At 36.7% G+C, this 22252-nt stretch overlaps 1 protein-coding gene across 3 annotated transcripts in view; it reads right to left on the bottom strand.

Annotated features, from left to right (window-relative positions):
- Positions 1-22252, bottom strand: part of CD109 (CD109 molecule) — a 207649-nt gene that overhangs the window by 13505 nt on the left and 171892 nt on the right. For all 3 annotated transcript variants that reach the window (XM_019749315.2, XM_074333202.1, XM_019749317.2), the window contains 10 exons: positions 21114-21188; positions 20518-20578; positions 17689-17827; positions 16668-16785; positions 14780-14893; positions 13136-13354; positions 12243-12387; positions 9836-10012; positions 2359-2440; positions 409-637 (listed from right to left, as the gene is read on the bottom strand). In XM_019749315.2, coding sequence (XP_019604874.2) covers positions 409-637; positions 2359-2440; positions 9836-10012; positions 12243-12387; positions 13136-13354; positions 14780-14893; positions 16668-16785; positions 17689-17827; positions 20518-20578; positions 21114-21188 — 1359 coding nt within the window. The remainder of the gene's footprint in view (positions 1-408; positions 638-2358; positions 2441-9835; positions 10013-12242; positions 12388-13135; positions 13355-14779; positions 14894-16667; positions 16786-17688; positions 17828-20517; positions 20579-21113; positions 21189-22252) is intronic.

Raw genomic sequence — 22252 nt, 5'->3', positions numbered from 1 at the left:
ACATTATAATTGCTCCATGATATTTTAGAAATAAAAAATTCCTTCACAATTTAAATTTGCTAAAATGCATTCCCAAATTCTGAAGAATTTTCTGTACCCCAAGAAATTAACCTTTCCAATGATAAAATACATATTGACTTCTCTTACAAACAACAAGTACAACAACATTCAGCCTAGAAAGTATTTTTAAGATTTTCTTAACTATTCTAAAAGAGTGGATCAATATTTTTATTCTCAGATTTTGGAATGTGGCTACTATACATGCAAAGCAAAAGGGTGCCCAAACTCAGACTTCAAATGTGACATAAAATTGCAAAACTCTTTAAATTCCCAGCACATATTTGACCCATCAAGACCTACCTTCCTTGTGATTTCCCACCCTCATTTGTTAAGTTAAAGATTAAATACCTGATAGTTTTTATATCTCAGAAGAGAAGTCACAATATAAGCTGTAAGCGTTACTGGACTTTTATTGCCACCTTGAAGCTCACTATGGATCACTCTTCCGGGTTCCCAAAATTCACCATTGGATTTTTGATGTCCTTTGAGCCAAGTATATGTTCTGTGTAACACATTCTGATCAATAACTATGTAAGGATCAGCTTCAAGGAAACATCTTAAAACAAAAGCTGACAACCTTGGTGGAAAAGAGGGGAAAATTACATAAAATACATTGTAAACAGTCCTCCAAACAGTGCTGAGCAAGAAAAACAATAACAACATTTTTTTCCCCCATCAGAAGATTCATCAAAGGGAAAAATCACTGAAGAAAAAAGGGAAGAAAGACAAAAAAGAGACAACGTAAACAGCTTTAGCTGGTAGACCTTTGAGTGTGGCCAAGAAATTTCAGGTCAACTCGCAAAATATCAGATTTGGAAAGAATTCAGAAATCATCTAATCCAGCCTCACTGTTTTATAGATTGAGAATTTGACACTCCAAGAGAGTTAAATAAATTGTCCAAGATTGTTCATTTTTGGAATCTTCTGGGTATTTACCTAGGAAGATATTACATACTTCACTCATCCCTAAAGCCATAGATGAAGTATATATAGTTCACAATCATGTCGTAATTTGTAAGCAGAGGAAATGGATATTTTCTCTCCTCTAGGACAGGAGTCACCAAATTATAGCTTGTGAGCCAAATCTGGGCCAAATACAAACAGGGTCTTTTATAGTACCTCTCCCTACCACCCACCCTCCATATAAGAATGGTTTTCAAAGAGAGAAAGAAAGACAGAAAGAGAGGGGTGAGAGGAGAGAGAAGAATATGCAACAGAGACACTATGTGGCCTGTAACACCTAACATATTTCTATCTGACCCTTTACAGAAAAAGTTTGCTGATCCTTGCTACAGAACACTAAATGTTAAGGTGAAAAGAATGTCAAACAATAAAACACTGAAACTTTTCTATTTATGGATCTACATTCTGACTCATGCCAAAAGAAAATTTGAAGCAGATCTGTTTCATCCTATAAAAGCTTTAGTGTGGTAAACATTACTAATATTCAATAATATCCAGTTTTCCTTTACTTTGAGTATGCAGAGGAATTCACTTCCTTGCCCCGCTGAAGTTAGGCATGGCCATGTGACCAGCTCTGATAATGATAAAGTGAAAAGAAATGTTACACTCCGGCTGAAGCATTCAGTTGCCTGGAGCCTCCCATTGAGGTGGTGAGCTAGATGGTGGCAGCTGAAGCAAAGCCTGCAGAGACCCCTGCTGGCCCACAGTAGAAATGCAGCATGAGGAAGAAAAATCTTTGTTGTAAAGAAGCTCCCAAGATTTAAGGGGTTGTTTGTTACCACAGCATGCTTTGTCTAACCCACCTCATACAGTTTGTCAATCTTCTTCTGAGTGAAATATAGAACAGAGATAGTGCAAGAAGAAAAAGTAATCATCCAAAATCAGCCATGCAGATTCCACTCTGGAGGAATCTCTGATATTCATGACTTAATTCCATCACTGTTTTTCACAAACAATAACTTTAAAGAAACTACGTTGACTGCATTAACACAATTCATGTTGATCATGTCAGATTAAAGAAAGAACTAAGTTGCAATCATCCAGTATTTCTAACTGATTTTTCTTGTCAGTTGCACCCTCATCATGAGGTATTTTTATTGCTGCTTTTCCCACCAAAAAAAAGAGGATTTATGACCTCTCTTTTCTAAACAAAAACACTTGATTTGTTAGTGCTTCAAAATCATATTTAAAAAGTAGAATGTTTTTTAAAGCCAGGCTATAGGAAAAGCACCTCTGAGCCTATAGATACAACACGTCTGTCAATTTCATGGCCATCAGGACCTAGTGAGGGCCCATTCCATAACAAGGATTTGTTCCGTTAGGAGAAACACTTACCAAGTGCTCCCAGAAGGGTCATCATTCCCAAAAGCACTGAAAGAGCCATCTTCCCTCTGATAGAGAAGTTCTCTCTGATAACCTGAAGACACCAAAATAGACAATCAATGTGATCAACTTGCAATGAATGGAAGTTTCTAATCATGACTTTGTACTGAGGAAATGTGGGCAGAGAATTGGAAAGAAGAAAACATCAAATCAACAACTAATACTGAATACTTTCTATGTTAAGTGCTGTGAGAGATTTAAAGTACCAGAACTTTTCAAGGAGAATGTGTAAAATAAGAACTGAGATAGCCCCAACTTAAAGTAAATTCAGAAGAATTCTATAACATAGAGAACAATTCTACCCATTCAAAAGCAGGCAAGGTAAAGGCAGAGTTTTATTTAACTCCATAGTTTTCACTATAATGGTTTCAATGCTCAGTCATCTAAAATTGTTTGCTACATCAAAAATCTATGTATAGTATCATAATTAAATTTTAAGGCTAAAACAGAAAGTAAAAATGCTTTCTACTTTTAGGCCAGCAGCAGTGGAGAGTGAGGTAGAAATTGCTAAATAATCTAAGACAATGGCTCTAAAACTTTTTGGTCATAGCTAACTGAGATAAACCAAAAGACCAACTGGTCTGTACACCACATCAATCCCAAGTTCTCAATAAAAAAAAAAAAAAAAAAAAAAAGGACGTGGTAGTGGTAATAAAGTCTGACTACAGAAGTAAATTGGGGAGGGGCTTAAGTTTCATGTGTCTGCTTTAATAAAAACAGATGTTTCATATTTAAATAAATGGTTGCAAATAAGAGGCAGATGTTTCATATTTGCAAATCCATGCATGTAGTTCTCAAAGCCCAGTGACTGAGAAATCATAGGTCAAACACTAAAGATTCACCAAACAACCCACAACAGACTAACTTGCAAAAAATGAAATTAAATTAGCAATAATTTATCATTAAAAATCAAGCAAAAGTAAGAGTCAAAAATATTTCCAACTCCAAGCATTATCAATGATTCTCTGATAAGCAAGAATTCTTCCTGAAAATTAGAGGATTCCACTACAGGCAAGTGACAGCACACACTCTGAGCCCTGCACTATGGCCACGTAGAGCCTGGCAACCAGAAACATTTCTAAAATGTTGAATTTAATCCCTAGTAAATTCTAGTAATAAAAAAATATTTACTTTATGCATACCACATTTTAGAAGCATCAATAACTACAAGTAAGTATTCATATTGGATAAACAAAACATGAGCATTCATACTTTTAAGTTAGTTAATCTGCTCTTGCCACATCCCAAACTTTTCTTCTTGAGCCTTTCCACAAGAAAACCCATATCTGAGTATCTGGTTTAAGCTACAGTAAAACAAAATGTGCAAAAAACAAGACACTGTTTCATGGTGATCTTTAAGACCTAACATTTAAATGATGACAGAATTTTGCTGAATTTGAATCTAAAATATTAAATAGCCTAAATATTAAATATAATATTAAATATCTAAATATTAAAACACTGACTATGTGTCAGGACCTGTTCAAAGCCCTTTCACATACAAACTCACGTAATTCTCACAACAACCCTACGATGTAGATGCCATTATTGTTCCCGTTTTAGAAATGACAAAGCTGGAACTCAGGATACACCAAGTGCAAGGTCACACAGCTGGTAGGTATTGAAACTAGGCACTAGTCAAGGTTTGTGTGTTTCCAAAACTGCTGTTTTCTATTAATTCAGAGAGCTCTTTCAATGATTAATGTATGAAAAGTCCTTAGCACAGTGCCGTTGACATCGCACGCTCTCAATAAGCAACAGGTATCATATCATAACATGGACACAGGGAAAGGCTTTCCAAACATCCAAGTTTTAAAAAAAATTGATAAATTTGACTACCAAAAACAATTGTTTTAAACTTTCCATAGCAAAACATACTATTAGCATAGTTAACAGACAGATGATGAATTCAAAGAAAATATTTGCAACACATAAGTGAGATAAATGGCTAATATCCCTAATACTTGTATGAATATATAAATTTTATGTATATGTTTACATATTATTACTATGTATCTATACGTGTACATATATAATTTTTTTTTAATTTAGAGGAAAAGATTTAAAATCCTATAAACAAAAACGAATAAAAGACAAAAGCAGATATTTCATAAAAAACAAGGAAAGATAGATCTTAATATATGAAAAAGTGTTCATAATAGGCGAAATGCAAGTGAAAACTACATTGAGATACCATTTCTCACTCATCCCATTAGCAAAGATTCAAAAGCTTGACCCTTCATTCTGTTGAAGAGGCTGTAAGAAGACCAGTACTCAACCATTGCTGGAGAGAATTCAGAATGGTACAACTCATATGTGGGAAAATGTCTATACCTTTTGACCCAAAAATCCCATTTCTACGAATCTATCCTGAAGACACAAAAATATACATACAGAAGATTATTCATTGCAGCATTATTTGTAATTATAATAATATTAGAAATTACCTAAATGTCCCCAAATTGGACATTGGTTGAATAAACTGTAGTACATACGTACAATGCAGGACTATGCCGCTATGAGAAAAGAACAAGGACTAGCTCTCTGAACTGATGCAGAGAAATTTACTGGATATATTACGTGAAAAGGGCAAAGTCTAAAATATTACCTTTTGTGTAAGAAAAATAGAAATAAGAAAACATATATGTATATATGTATTAATTTTTGCAGAGAGAGAAAGAAACTAGAAATGAATGAAGTTAACTGCAAGGGGTAGGGAGAAGGGATATAAGAGGCACAGACATACTTTGCATATACCTTTCAGAGTAAATTTGACTTTTGGAAGAAAATTAATGTTCTATATATTCAAAAAAATCAAATAAAAGTGGGGAAAAAATTAAACAATAGGTATTATTCACACCACTTTAGTTCACTTCAACATGTTTTAGTTTTCATTTAACCTTGAAAAAAACACAACATTTTTCAGAGCCAGTCAGGGATCACAGAGAAGCAGAATAATTTTCTAATATTCCCAAAGGAAATTAGCTAAAAATTCCAAGACATTCTTCCTCGATTTCCCGATCAGGACTAAATCCACCAGAGAGCAGAGTTTAACGGTGAACTCAATCTGACAGGGGAGGGAGGAGGAGGAGGAGGAGGAGGAGGAGGAGGAGGAGGAGGAGAGGAGAGGAGAGGAGAGGAGAGGAGAGGAGAGGAGAGGAGAAGAAGGAGAGGAGAGGAGAGGAGAGGAGAGGAGAGGAGAGGAGAGGAGAGGAGAGGAGAGGAGAGGAGAGGAGAGGAGAGGAGAGGAGAGGAGAGGAGAGGAGAGGAGAGGAGAGGAGAGGAGAGGAGAGGAGAGGAGAGGAGAGGAGAGGAGAGGAGAGAAAAAAGGTTTGGGGCCTTCCATCACTACAGAAGGTGCTTCTGTGGGAAGAAAGACCAATGTCAAGGAGAAGACCGTGTGCCTCCAAGCCCCCAAATCACATCAACAACTGCAGTTCCAAGTATGAGTTATTGTAAAACCAGTCAGAGAGATGAGCTCATGGAGATGAGATCAGTGCTTATGGAAATTACCCCTCTGGTGGCTGACCTCCAACAGTCCCCATTAATATCAACAACTAGCGCCATTCTCCTACTAGGGGCAGCCAGCCCAGAGGAGGAGGAGGACTCACAGACAGTCAAGTTCGGAGTGCATTTCTTGAGCTGGTTTAGATAAAGCTGAGAATCCAAACCACCAACTCTGCTCCCATGGCAAAACAAAGGAGAGAATCAAAACCTAGAGAGAGGAGCTTAAATGACTGCTGGTGGGAGTCTCCTAGGAGGTTCCCTGCCTCGTCTTAAACCAACCATGCATCATTAAAGGACCCTTGGGTGCTTATCCTCCAAATCGTCCATTCCATAAGCAGAAAATAACATTGTTGACTCTGCTGATTATTGTCAATATAACAATTCGATGTTCTGGTATAGACACCTAAGTTGGAGACTTGTTACCGTGATAGGTGAGAAAAGCAAAAATGTGGTATTCTCCAAAAGTGTATGAGGAAATAAGAGTATTACCTTTAAATTCACAGTTTTATGAACAGCTCTTGAGTTAGAAAGTAATAGAATACTCCGAATTAACAGACAATCTGAAATACAGAAGTCCAGAGGCTGTTGGGATAATGCCATATGAATTGTCATTGATAAAGGTCCAGAAAAGATACTTACTGGGTCATGAATTTTCTTTGAAATAGCCACAGATGTAAAATATTTACAATTTATCATAACAAAGATGAAAGTACTATTCATAGAAACACAGAAAAGTAACATTCTAACCATAATTTGACTTGGTTTACCTCAGGTGTCAAAACTGCATACAAATAAAAGAAGTAAAACCAGCTCCTTGTGACTGTATCAATCACTTTCTCTGGTAAAACGCTGATAAAAACATTCTCTGTACTAAAAGATAAGTAATCATCATCAACTTCCTTACTCCCTAGGACATGAAATGGAAAGTGAGAACTTTACTGGGTGTTTTTTTTTGTTTGTTTTTTTTGGTAGCATCTTCACTATTGCCTCTAGCCATTCTTGTGATGACTAAATGCAGCATCAGAATTCTGAAACCTACTTTTTTCTTGTTTTCATTTCAATAGAGAAAATATAATGTGTTTTCAACTAAGCCTGGTCTGAGTCTCACTTGAAAAATTGAGCTTCAGGCACTATGATTTAAATATTTGAGGAAAACAAGTGTTTTAAATCATCAATTAACAGATTCAGGATTTCCAGTCCTTATCAAAAACAGCTTTCATTTTACGGTTCTATTTTCTTCTTGACAGCAAAAGACACTTCATTCAATGATGTAGCTGTTGTTTTGACCAAAAAAACAACGGGTTAGGTTACAGGGCTCCTGGGCCAAGCATGATTTAAGTAAAACAATGCGCTCTTCATAAATGACATTTAAATAATATAATCATGACTCGCTCCAAAGCCACTTTAATTTCTTAAAAAATAAAAACAACTACGGTATATTTAAAGGACTTTGGCAAATGTGATGGCAAAAGAAAAAACAGAGTCTCTGAAATAAGACACTGATTTCATAATGAAAATTATTATACCCAGAAGTTTTTGTCTACTACTTTGAAACATAATTCAGTTCAGCATGTGAAATGATATATTTGGGGGAGCTCCATTGTACTGACTTCCACCAACCACTTTGCCAGTTCAAAAGGTGACACATTGAAACCACGGGTCACATTTCCTAGCTGACAAGAACATGCCAGGGCCAGGTAGAACCTTTAGTGTTTATAAATAATCTCTGCATTGTGAAAGCACTTGAGAGATCTTCTAGGTCCAATCTTCACATGAAGATGATGAACCTAAGGCCCAAAGAAGTTAATATTGATAATACATTCATCCATTCTGTGCTTATTGAGATGCCCATATAGTGGAGAAGAGATTAAACATGGCCCCCGCTGTCGAGGAGCTTACCTTGTAGTGCAGGAGACAGATAATAAAAAATAAAATAAAATAAGAGAGAATTTTGAATAATGTGAAGTGTGGCAAACAAAATAAACTGGAGTAACATAAATGAGAGTTACCAAATGGTCAGGGAAGGCCACTCTGAGGAAAACACTATGTGAATGATGAAAAGGAGCCAGCTATGGAGAGATCTGGGGGAAGAGCCTCCCGGGAGAAGGAAGAACAAGTTTAAAGGCCCTGAAGCATTGTGGTGCTGGGAGAGCTCCAGATGTGGGCAGATGTGGAGCCACGAAAGGGCAGCATCAGAGGAGCTGAAAGATGGAGACCGGGCCAGTTCACGTAGGGCCTGTAGGCTGAGGCAAGGAACCCACCAGAGAATTTTACGCAATTAAGTGACATGAGTTTGATATTCTCAAAAGATCTCTTTTATATTACGTGGAAACTAGGAACATAGAAGCAGAGAGTCTATTTAGGCAGCCACTGGAGGAGTCCGGGTGAGCAGTGATGGCATTGGAATGGAACAATTATCTGTGAGATGCAGGGAGTGGAAGCATTTGACATTTGTTTTTAGAGGGAAAATGGACAGGATTTATCTGCTAACTTTAGACCCTAACTCCCTAGTTCGATGCAACTAACTACACTATAGCTGACAGTTCCTGGGCATTTACTATGTGTTAAATAAAGTGCTAAAATATCTCATTTAATCTTCAAAACTGGGGTAATCTTTTTTTTTTTTTTTTTTTAAGGAGGGCGCAGCTCACAGTGGCCCATGTGGGGATTGAACCGGCAACCTTGGTGTTATTAGCACCATGCTCTAAACAACTGAGCTAACCGGTCACCCCTGGGGTAATCTTTATGTCCCCTGTCTTACAGGAGGGAAAAATGAGGCTCCAGGCTCTGGGAAACTGGCCCAAAGGAAGAGGCAGGATGAAGAGCCCAAGTCTGGCCTCCATAGCAGGTGCCGTAACCTCCCAAGGTGGGACTAGTCTCCTTTACAGCAGTGGTGCTCTTCATTCTGACAATTTGAAAGACTATGTGGCATTTACACAACAGTGCTCATCTGCTCTGGCTGCTCAGTGCCTCCTCCAAAAGTTTATGAGGAAATAAGAGCATTTCCTTTAAGTTCTTAACAACAGCAAATGTGAGAAAGGCTCCCAAGCAATCAAGGAGATGGAGCCACGTGGAGAGCTGCTTTGAAAAACTGAAGTTTGGCACCTGCATGGCTAGGAATGCCTGAGGGAACAGGACTCCTTCTGGGGGTAAAAACAGATTCTGAGGATTTAGACCATTCACTTTTTAGAACATCTGCTGACCCACAACAAAGTGTCTAGGACACATATTCAAATTATTTTTAAGGGATGACTGATTGTTCCTTAAATGGTTCAGACTATAAAACTTATTCTGTTTTGATGAGTTCTAGATTTACCGGGGTGATCACTGCATACTAGGTATAAATGTCTAACTAATCACTATGTTGTACACAGGAAACTAATACAACATTTTGTGTCAACTGTAATTGAAAAATAAATTTAAAAAACATATTCTGCCATTCAAACCAACTGTTTGACATTTTAAATGCACTGAGAAGGTCCCCACCATGCAGCACCCCGTGTTGACTATCTTCTCCACTGAAGAGAGAATTCCTTGAGAGGAAACACCCTGACTTCTGCTCTCTCCTCAGCACCAGAACTGACCCTAGCACTGAGGGGTACTCCATAAATGTGTAATGAATAAATGAACACTCATCCCTTTAGATCTTTCAGTAGCTTTAAATTTCAGGTCCCTTATTAAAATATAAACCCCTCCAGAAACAAACTCCTTAACAAACAAGCAGCAATTAGTATACAATTCACTGAAGGAAGACTGGTGCAGCTTCCCATTGCTCACACTTTCAGCACATTTCAAGACCATCTAGTCCCACAAGCACATAGCAAAGACAAAAATGTGTCTATTGTGAAACATGGTCTAGAGTGAACTCTGACTAAAACTAAAAATTTATTTACAAATAAAAGTATGTTTCTAAAATGCTTACCTTGTCTCATAAAAGAAAGGGCTTTTTCTCTTAAATTCTCTGTCAGTTGTTTCTTTTTAGTCAGGTAGTCCAAAACATAAATAGTTGGAGCAAAATTTATCATGTTCTGTTCACCACAGCCATAAGGCATCCGAATCAATGAGTCTAAGCCATTGATGGAAGAACCAAGAATATCTCCTGAAAGCACAAGATATTCAATACATTCAGCAAATACTCAAGACCTGTACTTGGTGGCAGAGACCTCCCCTGAGTATGGAAGGCACCCACTGCCAGGAACAAAGTAGAAACTTTACATCAAATTTTTAGGACAATTGCTCAAATAAATGATAATACAGTGGTACTGAACTTGTAGATTATGTGACAACCTTGGGCACTTTTAGCTCAGCTAAAGATGTAAACAACACTAAGCAAAAAATAAGTTTAAAAAATAATTCTTGAACAAAAATGGCAGGAATTAACCACTAGGAAACCATCATTCTACATAGGAAAGAAATGTTTTATGAGCAGTACTCTTCACATAACAGAACTTCCTTCTGATTTCTTACTAATACACTACAAATACTTGAGAAATAATTTTTTAAAGGGGCAGGAATGGTGGTAGTTTTCAATGTGCTTTATTTAGCAACAACAAAGTAGAACTAACAAATAGAAATATTTCAATGACTCTCAGGATCAAGAAGGATTAGGAATATTCTTCAAAGTTAGTAATATAAAATTAAAGCACATGCTTAAAGGACTTCACTATCTATATTCTAAAACCATAACTCAGGAAAATAAGTAAAAATTCAGAAATAGAGAGGCTGAGTTCTAATTCGGACCCCACTATGGCTGAGCTGTATGGACAAGAATATTCTTCTGTGTAGTTTAGAAATTTATACTATTCCAAGTCCAAATACCTAGTGAAAACCTGATCCTAAAAAAAAAAATGAATCCCAAAAGGAGAGGAAGACCTCTTCCATATGAGTAGGCTGCAGCCCTGCTGCCATATGATGTCTTAAACTATAGATGTTAACACAGAGAAATAAATAAAGGTTATATTATTACCACTGCAGGTTATACTTTTAATATTCAGAGTGAACATAAACTTAGACTCTCAAAGAAGCAAGCTAATAGTCACACATACTGGGCTACCAAATAGTCTTTTTAAATAAATGACATATAAAAATAAAACATGAAATATCACTCTTTGTGTCAAGCTTAAAAAGTAAACCTCAGAGTACTTCAGTGACCCTAGACAGAGTCATTCCAGTGTAAGGAGTGGTGGTATACATTTAAAATGCAGGGCTTCTTCCTCTCGTGTGCATGTGTGTGCATGCATGTACGTGTGTGGGTGTATACTGCATCTCCCAGCATCCCAACACTAAGAGATGCTTAGGCAAAATTTATTCCCCTAGTTGAGAGCTGATTTAATTCTGTTTAAGAATTATATCTAACACTCCAAAGAAAGTCCTCTGTAGAGGAATTGGTTGTTTGGGGTTATAATAAAAAGCATTACACCTGCAGGCGAGATTTAAAAAGAACCTCTGAAAAAGTGCCTTAGATCCTACCACCTTGAAAACTGAAGGATTTAGATGTCATTAGTCTAAACATCTCCTTTGGTGTTTTGTAAAGCACAACTGTATAAACAAACTGTGTGGAAGTTCTGTTTAATAGATGATTCAAAAGTACTTTTAGGCTAAGAGAGGGTGCCTAACGTCAGTGGGGAGCTTCCTACAGTAAAGGTGACTTGTATCCTGCAGAGCACTGCCCTAGGCAGTAGTTCTCAACCTTTGGTTATCAGAAGCACTTGTGGAACCTTTTCAAAACACGCATACATACCCTAGCCTTAGCCCAAGAGATTCTGATTGAGTAGGTTGAGAGTAGAGCCCAGATATTTGTGTTTTTACAAAGTGCTGTAGAAGATTCTGCTATTTACCAGAGACACCAAAGCCAGAAGCTCTGCTCTTAGAAATAACCTCCCAAAAAATAATACTGAATCTCAACTACAATTGAAAAATAAACAATAATCATTGTTTTTAAAAAGAAAGAAAGAACCTCCTCAGGCAGCCACATTATCCTGGGCCTTATGGCTCAGAGTGGTCTGCATACCAGAAGCATCAGCATCGCCTGGGAGCTTGTCAGAAATGCAGAATCCCAGGCCCCAGCCCAGACCTACTAAACCAGAATCTGCCTTTAAACAAGGACTCCAGGTGATTCATATGCACATTGAACATTGAGAAGAGCTGGTCTAAGAATACGTATTGTACTAGTCTTTCTATTGTAATCAGCCACTGGTACCAACTAAAACCCTTTGCAACCTCTTCTCATCATAACTAAATAAGAAAATATGGTATCTCTATAAATAGATGAAAATACATACGTCATCTATAAATCAACCAGTAGTGATGATGATATGCTCTATTCTTACCAACTGCAGTGATCTGCACTCTTTCACTACCACTCACTACATTAGGAGGAAAGGAGAAACTCAAAGTTTTCAGGGTAGTTTGTAGCTTGCTGTCAGTCAAGTCCAATAAAATGGATTGTGAATATGATTTTTCTATTCCTTCAGCCTGTTGAAATAAAAGCAACACAATTAACATGGTCTCTAACTATTTGTTTACAGAGAACTGTGTGCAGATAATAAGGCAAATATCTGGCCTGTCATGTCTGCAGTGTATGTACAGTTTGGTAAGTACCTACCATTTCTTGATTCTTGTTTCAAATCCTTTAATAAGTGTTTACTTTCTAGTTAAATTAGACAAAACGTTTCATGGAATGGCAATGGAAATGACAAAGGAGCAAATGAGAAGGTGATAAGAAAAACTCTCTGAGGTAGGTCCTCGTATAATCCAAGAGAGAGATTACTTTGTCCAAAGTCACACTTGACAGACCTGGGATTCGAGCCCAGGGCTGCCTCACCCCAGAACACAAATGTTTATCCACTAAGCTGAGTTTTTTTTCTTGTGCACAATGTTGTCTCTTAAAAAGATCTCTTCTACCTGTATTGAGGAATTCCAAAATTCAAAATCTACATGTCAACTTGGCATGATTTAATAGGATCCCAATGTAACACAATTTGTAAATGTGATTGACTGCAAAAGAGACTTGTTTATAGTCACACTATAAGTTTACTCAGACTTCCAAAATGTGATATATATTTTACATACAGATGAGAGAACACTTAGGCATTACCAAGAGGGTGGAGGAGATGACCTTGCCAAATAATCTTGCCAACAAATCTAACCAAGAAAAACCATTTTCTGTTTCCTTCCTAATTACGTATTTCCATTTCAGTTATTTGAGACTTTAAATATTTACCTTGACTAAAATGCTCTGGGTGATAGCATCAGAAGCACCAGGTGAAATAGCTGTGACTGTGATAGGAATTTCTCCCAGATGTGTTGGCCTGACTGGGAAGAGAACAGTTGCCCCATCCTCACTGGGAACCAGAATGGTCTGTTGGTGTCCTGTGGCATTTATTTCATTTGAAGCCATTAGAATTTCAAATTGGTCACTTTTCTCAATGATTACATTAACCTGGAAAAAAAGATTATCAAAGGTTTTGCATCATAAATGTTCCTTAGTAAAGTGTTGTTTCATCACCACCCTAAGTACTATTTATCTGTGAGGCCCAAGACTAGAGAAAGATGAGATAAAGATTCAGCCAAGGAGAAGATAAAAGGGCATCAGAGAAAACTTCATTTCTTTCCTATGCTTTCCCTGTCTACCTTAAGATATGTGGGGAAAGGGCATTCTTCAGTTCCATTTCTAACGTTAAATTCCCACTAACATTTAATTCTCTCATGATCTGAAGTCTTTGAATAGTAAGGAGGTGCCCAGAAAGGTTATTTCATGTCATGGTATTGCCACCAGCCTAATTTAACTGTGTCACCCTGGACACTGGTACCGTTTGAGAATCCTGAGACAAACAGGATCAAATGTTATCACATTCATTGAGAGTTTCTGCTGAAATTATTCCAAGGCAAGTATGACTCAAATCCTAGTCCTGAAGCATACATTGGTTCATAAACTTTTGTAAAATATGTCAAAGGTTCCAGTCTCATCAAAAATAGCATTTCTCTAGTCCTTGCATCTCATGAATTGTTTTCCCATTTATTTTTTCATCTAATACTCAAAATATTTTCTGTAGAGATAGTAATTATTATTCCCATTTTAGAAATAAGGAAACTACAATTTTTGCTGGTTAGTAGAGCGGGACACTGAATGCAGGCCTTGAGTCTCGAGCTTTTGCTCTTTACACTGTACCATGTTGATTAGATTAAAAAATAAAATTTTAAAATCAGAAACAATTTCCTCTATAGACATAGTGCTTAAAGAGATTATGGCATTTTCATGTAGTACTCTAATAAGATTAATTACATATCCTTACATACTTGGGTGAGGGTGGGTCAGTCATTTGATTAACACTACTATGAACAGAACACACACATCCTGCCTTCCCGGGAACTGATTAAGGAGACACAAGGCACATGATTCAAAAAGTAAAGGCTTCAAAATAGAACACAAGGTATAAACATGGGGACAACAAACATAATAGAATGGGTAATGAAAAGCATCTTAGTTTCAAGCCAGGACTTGAATGGAATAAATTCTTTCCAACTGCAGTGGGCACAGATGGCAGTGGGAAGTGGCAACACATTCTAGATGTGGGTAAGACTAGGAAAACACCTGCCTCACAGACAACATGGAAGTTACGTGGCAAAAATGGAGAACCTGTGCTGGAAAGGACAAAGAAGAGAAAATGCTTAGCCATGCTAATAACATCCTTAGACATTAACAGGCAGAAGAAATCATTGATGAACTATGCTTATTTTCCATCCTCCAGAAATGTATAAAAGGCTTAGAGACCCAGAGCCTAAATACTACACAACCCAATCCCTGCATGCTTTCTCCATTTTTTCCCTGAAGTATAAGTGATTAACAAAACCTTTAATATATTACCTCAGTGGCATCTTTCAAATAATTGAATATGGTTACTTCCAAAGCAAATTCTTCACCTCTAATTACAGAGTAGGGAAGATTCAAAAAAATAAAAAATGGTTGGAAGGCTTGCAGCTGGAAAGAACACAATGAACACATATTTTATTCAAGTCAAAATGCTTCACATTTTATGCAATTAAAAGCAAATCTCACAAAACCAATGAAGCTTATAATCTCACACAGAAATGTCCACTTACATATCAACAAAAAACAAATAGCAACTTATCCCAAATGAATGACGATAAATTGATTCACATTAGTTAACACAGTTATCACTACATTTGATTAAGTGCCCACTAGGAATCAGGTACTTTACACAGATTATTTCATTTAATCATTACAACCCTGTGAGGCAAGTGTTATGGGTAAATTTTACAGAAACGAAATGTGAAATTCAGAGACGTCTGTAGCTAGTACAAGATCACATTCCTAGTACGTGGAGGAGCCAGAACTGGATCCCAGTGTGTCTGACGCCAAAGCCAAATTCCAATTCTGTAACACTATGTTGACTCCACCAATCTGCTTTAAAAGCCACTGGCCAAATCAAACAGCCCCTGTTTTAGACTCATGTGGAAAGTCTAAATGATGCCCTGCTTACTATCTCCTAACACATGCATACACATGTACCTCCTCGTTGGTGACCCAACTCTGGTCCTGTCGGCCAAGCCCTGCAAGGGAAGTGGAACCCCTCCCCTGCCTCTGAGGATAAACCTCAGTTAGTTTATTGGCAGCAGTAATTCCCAAATAGGTTTATTTGGACATTTGTGGAAGTGTCCAAATGATTGTCACAAGAATTGAAGGGCGCTATCGGCACTTAGTGGGTGAAGGTCTGCAATGCTCAGAACAGTCCCAGCCAACGAAGAATTGTCCCATGTACCTCAGGATTCTTGAATGTCTCTTCAGACATTCATGTATATAAAGTACCTGGTTATAATGACCTGAGCTTACAACGTAATTCCAACTTATATAGAAACCCAAAGCATTTTTCAGTATACACTAAATTTGTCATGAATACAACTATTTTGTAAATCAAAAGAAGACTGCACTTGTTTCATTTGTAACTTTACCAAAAGTTGTGGTTTCAGAAATTTACATCACCACAGGCAGGACCACTCAAGGTTTTTGAGTTACTAAAACTAAACATGGATGTCAAACTGCATTTACAGCTGCTACACACAGGGTGATTCTATACATGCCTACATACTTAAATATGTTACTATCCCTTCCCGTGCAGCTATGCATGGCCACTTATATCCTGAAATATATATTATTTTATTATACATTACTTTCCTTTTATTTCCCCTTAATACTTCACTTACAGCATCATATTGACTGTTTTATTTTAGTATGTAGGTGCATTATCTGGTCTATGAATTTCATTTTGGATGGTAAAGGGACAGAACAAAATATCTGTTATAAAAGGAGGAGTCAGGTATGACAGAGGTGAGAACTACTGGTCTAAGACCAATGATAGTTATTATATTCCTCTTGCCAGTGACTGGTTTAGGAAGTGACATGTGATGCAATTTGACAAAAGAGATGTGAAGGAATGTCTGCTAGGGGACATCCTGAGAAGTTCTGCTTGTCCTTGAAGGAGGGACACACAGAAATACTCTCTCTCTCTTCTGACCTTTGGAAGTAGTTGGATTCGGTCAATAATAAACTTTCTATCCAAGTTTTAATATGGACCTAGCACATTTAGCAGCATACTACAGTTCACATTTTAAAATATAAAACAGATGAAAAACAAAGCAACTTCTAAACCATGATCAACATCATAATCCATTGAGGAGTTCACTCTTTGCTTCATGGCACTATGACATTTATAAGCTGCATTTTAATATACTACCTCCACTGGAACAGTTGTTAGTCCAAGACCTAAGTCCTCAGAGATCACAAAAGCAGTAGCTATCCAAGAAGTGATAGAATCAGGAACAGTAACTTCAAATTCTTGGTAAATCCTGGAACTGAAGTCAAGATAAACATAAAAATCACAAAACCAAGAACTGACACATTTCAAAATAAGTCAACATAACCTAACCCATTTTGAGAAGAATATTAATTTTCCAATTCATTTACATATCTAAATTATTTTAAAGATTTAAACATAAAATAGAAGATCCTATGTTCCCAGGGAATAGGTCATCATTAGGTTATAACACTACATATTGATCTATATTCTAATAAAACCTTTCAACGGTGTTTGTATCTTCAAAATGAAGATTATTTTCATAAATTTCACATATATTATAAACATTTTTTTCAAATAACTCCAATTTATGTCTCTCAATTTGAATAAAAGTTTCCCTGTGTATCCCAATCATTGCTATTATTTGTTGTTTTTTTAGGTTTGACTTGTGTCTTATTTCAAGTTTCCATAAATGGCCAACTATAAAACATGTAGATTTCATGATTCACCTGCTCAGTCATCAGACCAAGCAGCACAAGGCTTGTCAACTAAGCTGAATCCCTTCCACCACCCACATGCCTTCTCCCTAAGGCTCCTGAGGATATTTTATGAAGAGCCACAAAATAGAGAGAGTGACCATGAGTGCTTCTCACCCCAGGGCAACAAATGTACTCTCAGCAACTGTCTCCAAAGAGAACCAAGAGACTTCACGGAAGTTAAAATCGCCCTGTATTAGAAAAAAGCCTATCTTCTCCTTAATGATACTCTCACTGCCATAATTTGCCTGTGGCTTTCTTAAATGCTATATTCAGATACGATAAACATTTTAAAATAAAAACCTCTTGGTCTTTTTAGTTCTTAATCACATTATGTTTGTACTTAAACTAGAAAGAGGGCAAAACATACTTAAAACTAATACTAAACAAAATATATGTGGACAAAGAACTTGATAAATTTTTACCCCATGTTGGTGTCTAGCCAAATCCAAGTTTCTGGAAAATGCTTTCTGACACGTGGATTACTAACTGAAAAGTCATAGAAATCTACCAAGGATTCTTCTTTTTCCTCCAAGTAGTCATCAACAAATGCTACACTTTCATCTAAAAATAAACATTGACAACTGTTAGGAAAAATTCACTGTAAAGCATGATTATAAAATTAGTCCACAAATCATAGCAACACTCAGCTGAACTGGACCTTTGAGTTCATCTTGCCCAATCCTCTCATTTTACAGATGAGAAATCTGAGACCCAGAGAAATCAAGTGACATACCCAAGGCCACATGGCCAGTTATGGTCAAGCCAGAACTAAAAAAAAAAGTACCCTGCGCCCTATGGCCAATACCTGAAAAACTACTTACAGTACAGTTGCTAAAAAATAAGTTAAATTACATTTTTAAAACTACCTCCAATTTTGCTGTTCTCTTCTTTTTACTGTCTAGTGCTGATTACCATTGGCTACACCAGCTATAAGATGCTACAATCATCCAGTAACTTTATTCTTATAAAAAAAGCCATATTGCCATACAGACTGGGGATTACCTAGTTCTATTGTTATAACTTTTCCAAAATTCTGAAATTAGTTCAAAATAAAATGTAAAAAAATTATACCATAGCAGATACCAAGAATACAAAGATGAATGCAATGAGCTCCATTCATAGTCTATGGAAGAGACAGACTAATAGAAAACTGTAGCAAACATGTTAATAGAAATCATAGACATATGTAAAATGTCCATAATGCAAAGAATGGCTGAATGATGTAAAGAGTATGGTTAGGGGGGAAAATTCATTTCTTTAATTTCATTTTACATTGTCTTTTGAATTCCATTTCCTCATACAGGAAAAATTAAGTAAGCTAAGTACAAAGGCAGGTCTAGAATATGACAGTGAGTATTAGGTAGAAGTTGCATACAATGAGAAGAAAAAGAATGGTTGAGTCCGGATTTTAAAATATCAAATATCCCATGCTAAAGGGTTTGGACATAATACTTTAAGCAATGATGACCTATTGAAGGCTTTTAAATAAATTAGAAACATGATCTAACCCACGTTCTATACGATAACCCTGGCCTCAGTGTGAGCAATGGTTTAGAGCTGGGGGAAAATGGAGGTAGGCACAACGGTTAGTTAGGTAGCTATAGCAGTGGTCCAGGAGACACTGATAAGGGTCTGAAACCAAGCAGAAGAGAGGACAGATAGTCCTGAGAGATGATTCTGCTCTGTCTCTTGATTGGATGAACTCTATGTGTGCCCATGGCACTTTCTCCATCATAGCCCTCAGCACACTCTTCTAACTATGTGTCGGTTTGCCCCACTAGACCAAGCTGGAATCACCACTGCCTCATACATGCTAGGCATGCAGTTTATATCATCACTATCTACTGAATAATGAATGGACAAACTGGATCTGAGGGATAAGATAATAGGTAATTGCAGACTTATAAGTGCCAAACATGTGCTAATCATTGTATATGCTTTTGAATTTAACCTCATAACAATCCTATAATGTGAGTAATATTGTTAGTCCTATACTTCAGGGGAAAAACTGAAGCTTACAGAGGTTAATTGATTTTCTCAGGGTCACAAAGCCAAATTCAACGACAGAAGTGTTTGATGGCAAATTCTACTATGCAGTTCCACATATGACAGAAAAAGAGGAAGGAATTAAGGATGAGTTCTGAGTTTCTGATTTGGACATCTGGGTAAACGATGATTTCATTAACAGAGATATGAGATCATATCAATTCAAGGAATTATATATCAATCAAAATATATTAAGAAAGAGTTAGATTATAAGGAGAGAGAAAGAAGATCATAAACTTGGTTTGTGACATATTGAACTTAGGGTATTTGTGGGACACAGGGTATAGAAACAGAGGGGTAAGATAAACAGTCGATTTGTTCCATAGTTGACTTTAATATGGAAGATGACATGGAAGGACAAGGGACTAAGGAAAGAGTCTGTCAAATTGATCAACCATGTGGTCCAATCCAGGTACTGGAGGGGAGAAAAGGCAGAAGGAGCCAATCAATAACCCCAGAATAACCAGAAGTCAAGACCAAAGAAGACATTTAATAGATTTAGGGGAGTGACCGAATATACAAGGTAGAAGGTAGGCATTTGAAATGTTAGGAGTAGAGCAGTGCAGGTGATAAGGACCTTCGGTGACTATTGTTGCCATAGTGGGGACATAATGTGCACAGGATGGTGCACATTACAGGGATCAACCACATGGACATTCAAATCCCCCAGGATGACAACAGGAGCAAGAAGACTCAATCTTTTGAGAGAGCATCAATGTATGTAAAGGGAAAGGGAAAGAAAGTGACCTAAATGTTGGTGGAAGGAGATATAATTGAAACTTTTGAGCTTCAGATCGTAAGGGGCCCTTAATGGAGGATTGTTGACCAAGGGTCTTGAGGTACCCAAGAAAAGTAGCCAAAAACATGTTGTTCCTTTTATCTAATTCCAAAACAACAGCAGTTTGCAATACAAATTGGAAGCACAGGATCTTCTAATACGTCCAAAAATCTAACCACCTCAAACAATTACAGAGAACAAGTGTAAAACATTCTTTTCAAAGATGTAGACAGAGGCCCAGATGAACAGTCCATGTTATAGACTTCCAAGTACATTAAACTCCAAACACTTTAGGATAAGAGAACATAAAACAAAAATCACAATATCCCTGTTCAACTAGAAAGTATTCATATCTATATAAGTAATTTCAAAAACCTGAGACGAAATACTTAAATACTTTAAAAGCACATTGCCAGGTTTTACTTACAAATACCATCAATGAAATCCTTCAGAAGGCTTGCATCTGTCAATACCCAGAGGCCACATTCCTAGAAAGAAAATTTTAATTTTCTTTTAAAAATTTAAATACTTTCTAAATTGTCACAGTAGCCTCCCATACTCCTAACTTATTCTTGCTCATTTGTTTTTCTGCAAAATGTTAAAATACTCCCTTTGTCTTTTCCCTCTTGTTAATTTTTGGAGTTTATGTACATAAATGAGCATACATATTCTCTCTCTCTCTCTCTCTCTCTCTCTCTCTCTCTCTCTCTCTCTCTCACACACACACACACACACACACACAAAGAGCCATTTCAAAGACAAAGAAAGTGACATAAAGGAAAGAAATTATTTGCTGAATGACAATACCATTAATTTCTCTAACAGTGAATTTTTCCATTTGCTTTTAAAGCTGGAAGGATGATTATCTTTCCATTTCAAATTACACTTATATAACATACTGCACTTCAGCAACACATTTAATAAAAGGTTAACATTTCATAATTCAGATCATTAATTCTAAAAGTGTTTGCAATAGTAAAAGATATTAATATCTTTTCACATTGTATAGCAAAGTAAACATACCTGAAAGATTGCAAAAGAATTCACGAACATGCCTAAGTAATATCCTGTGTTATAAAGTTCCAACTCATGGAGCACCTAAGGAGAAGATAGATTCATATCAACCTGTCCTGCCCTCTGCAACATTTCTTATATGTAACTTATAGAAGACACATCCCACATACTTATCAAATTTGAAAATGACACAAATGGAGGAATGATGAATATGTGAATAGCTTGTTCATGATTCAGTCAGCCAAAGTTATGTTTCTTATTTAAACGTATTTTTACTCTACAATCCAGAGTTCCTAAGAAGTGTGGGCTTGAGTTTTGCCCAAGAGAAACTTAAATGTCACTGGCTGACAAGACCAACACAGAGGTCAGCATTAAAAATGACTCATACTTTTGGCAGAGATAAACGGGCTAAATTTGATAGTTAAAATAAGTTCTGCAAATGTCAGTTAACTAAATTTTAAAAAATAACATGAAGAGACAATTCACAAAAGAGGGAATGCAAATTATTAATAAGCAGAATATTCAACCTCATTGATAAAACAATGAAAATGACATCAATAAGAAGTTTTTCCAATGAGATATTTGCATGTATCACATTAGCAGTGTTATTTTTTTAAGAGCAGTACTCATTGCTAGCAAGAATGAGTAAAATGGGCTAACAGAGTGAGTAAAATTGTCATTTCCTAAAAGGTAAAGTTAAACACAGAATTAGAATATGACCCAGCAATCACACTCCTATGTTTATACCCAAAGAACTGAAAATAGGGACTCAGGGAGGTACTTATATGGATGTTCATTGCAGCATTAGTCACAAGAGCCAAAAGGTAGAAACTACCTAAGCATCCAGCAACAGAAAAATGGATAAACAAAATATGGTATATACATACAATGCAATATTATTCTGCCATAAAAAGAGATAAAGTTCTAATGCAAGCCACAGTATACAGGAACCTTAAAAACACTATGCTAAGTGAAATAAGGCAGACACAAAAGGACAAATATTATATGATTCTACTTACATGAAGTAGCTAGAACAGGCAAATTCATAAACACAGAAGTAATTAAAGGTTACCAAGGACTGGAGGAAGGCAGAAATGGGGAGTTATTACTTAAGGTTACAGAGTCTCTGTTTGGAGTGATAAAAAGTT

This window comes from Rhinolophus sinicus, linkage group LG05 (genome assembly GCF_036562045.2).
Source record: "Rhinolophus sinicus isolate RSC01 linkage group LG05, ASM3656204v1, whole genome shotgun sequence".
Classification (NCBI taxonomy): Eukaryota; Metazoa; Chordata; class Mammalia; order Chiroptera; family Rhinolophidae; genus Rhinolophus; species Rhinolophus sinicus.
Note: the sequence above shows the minus strand (reverse complement) of the source record. Positions and strands in the feature narration are given on the sequence as shown.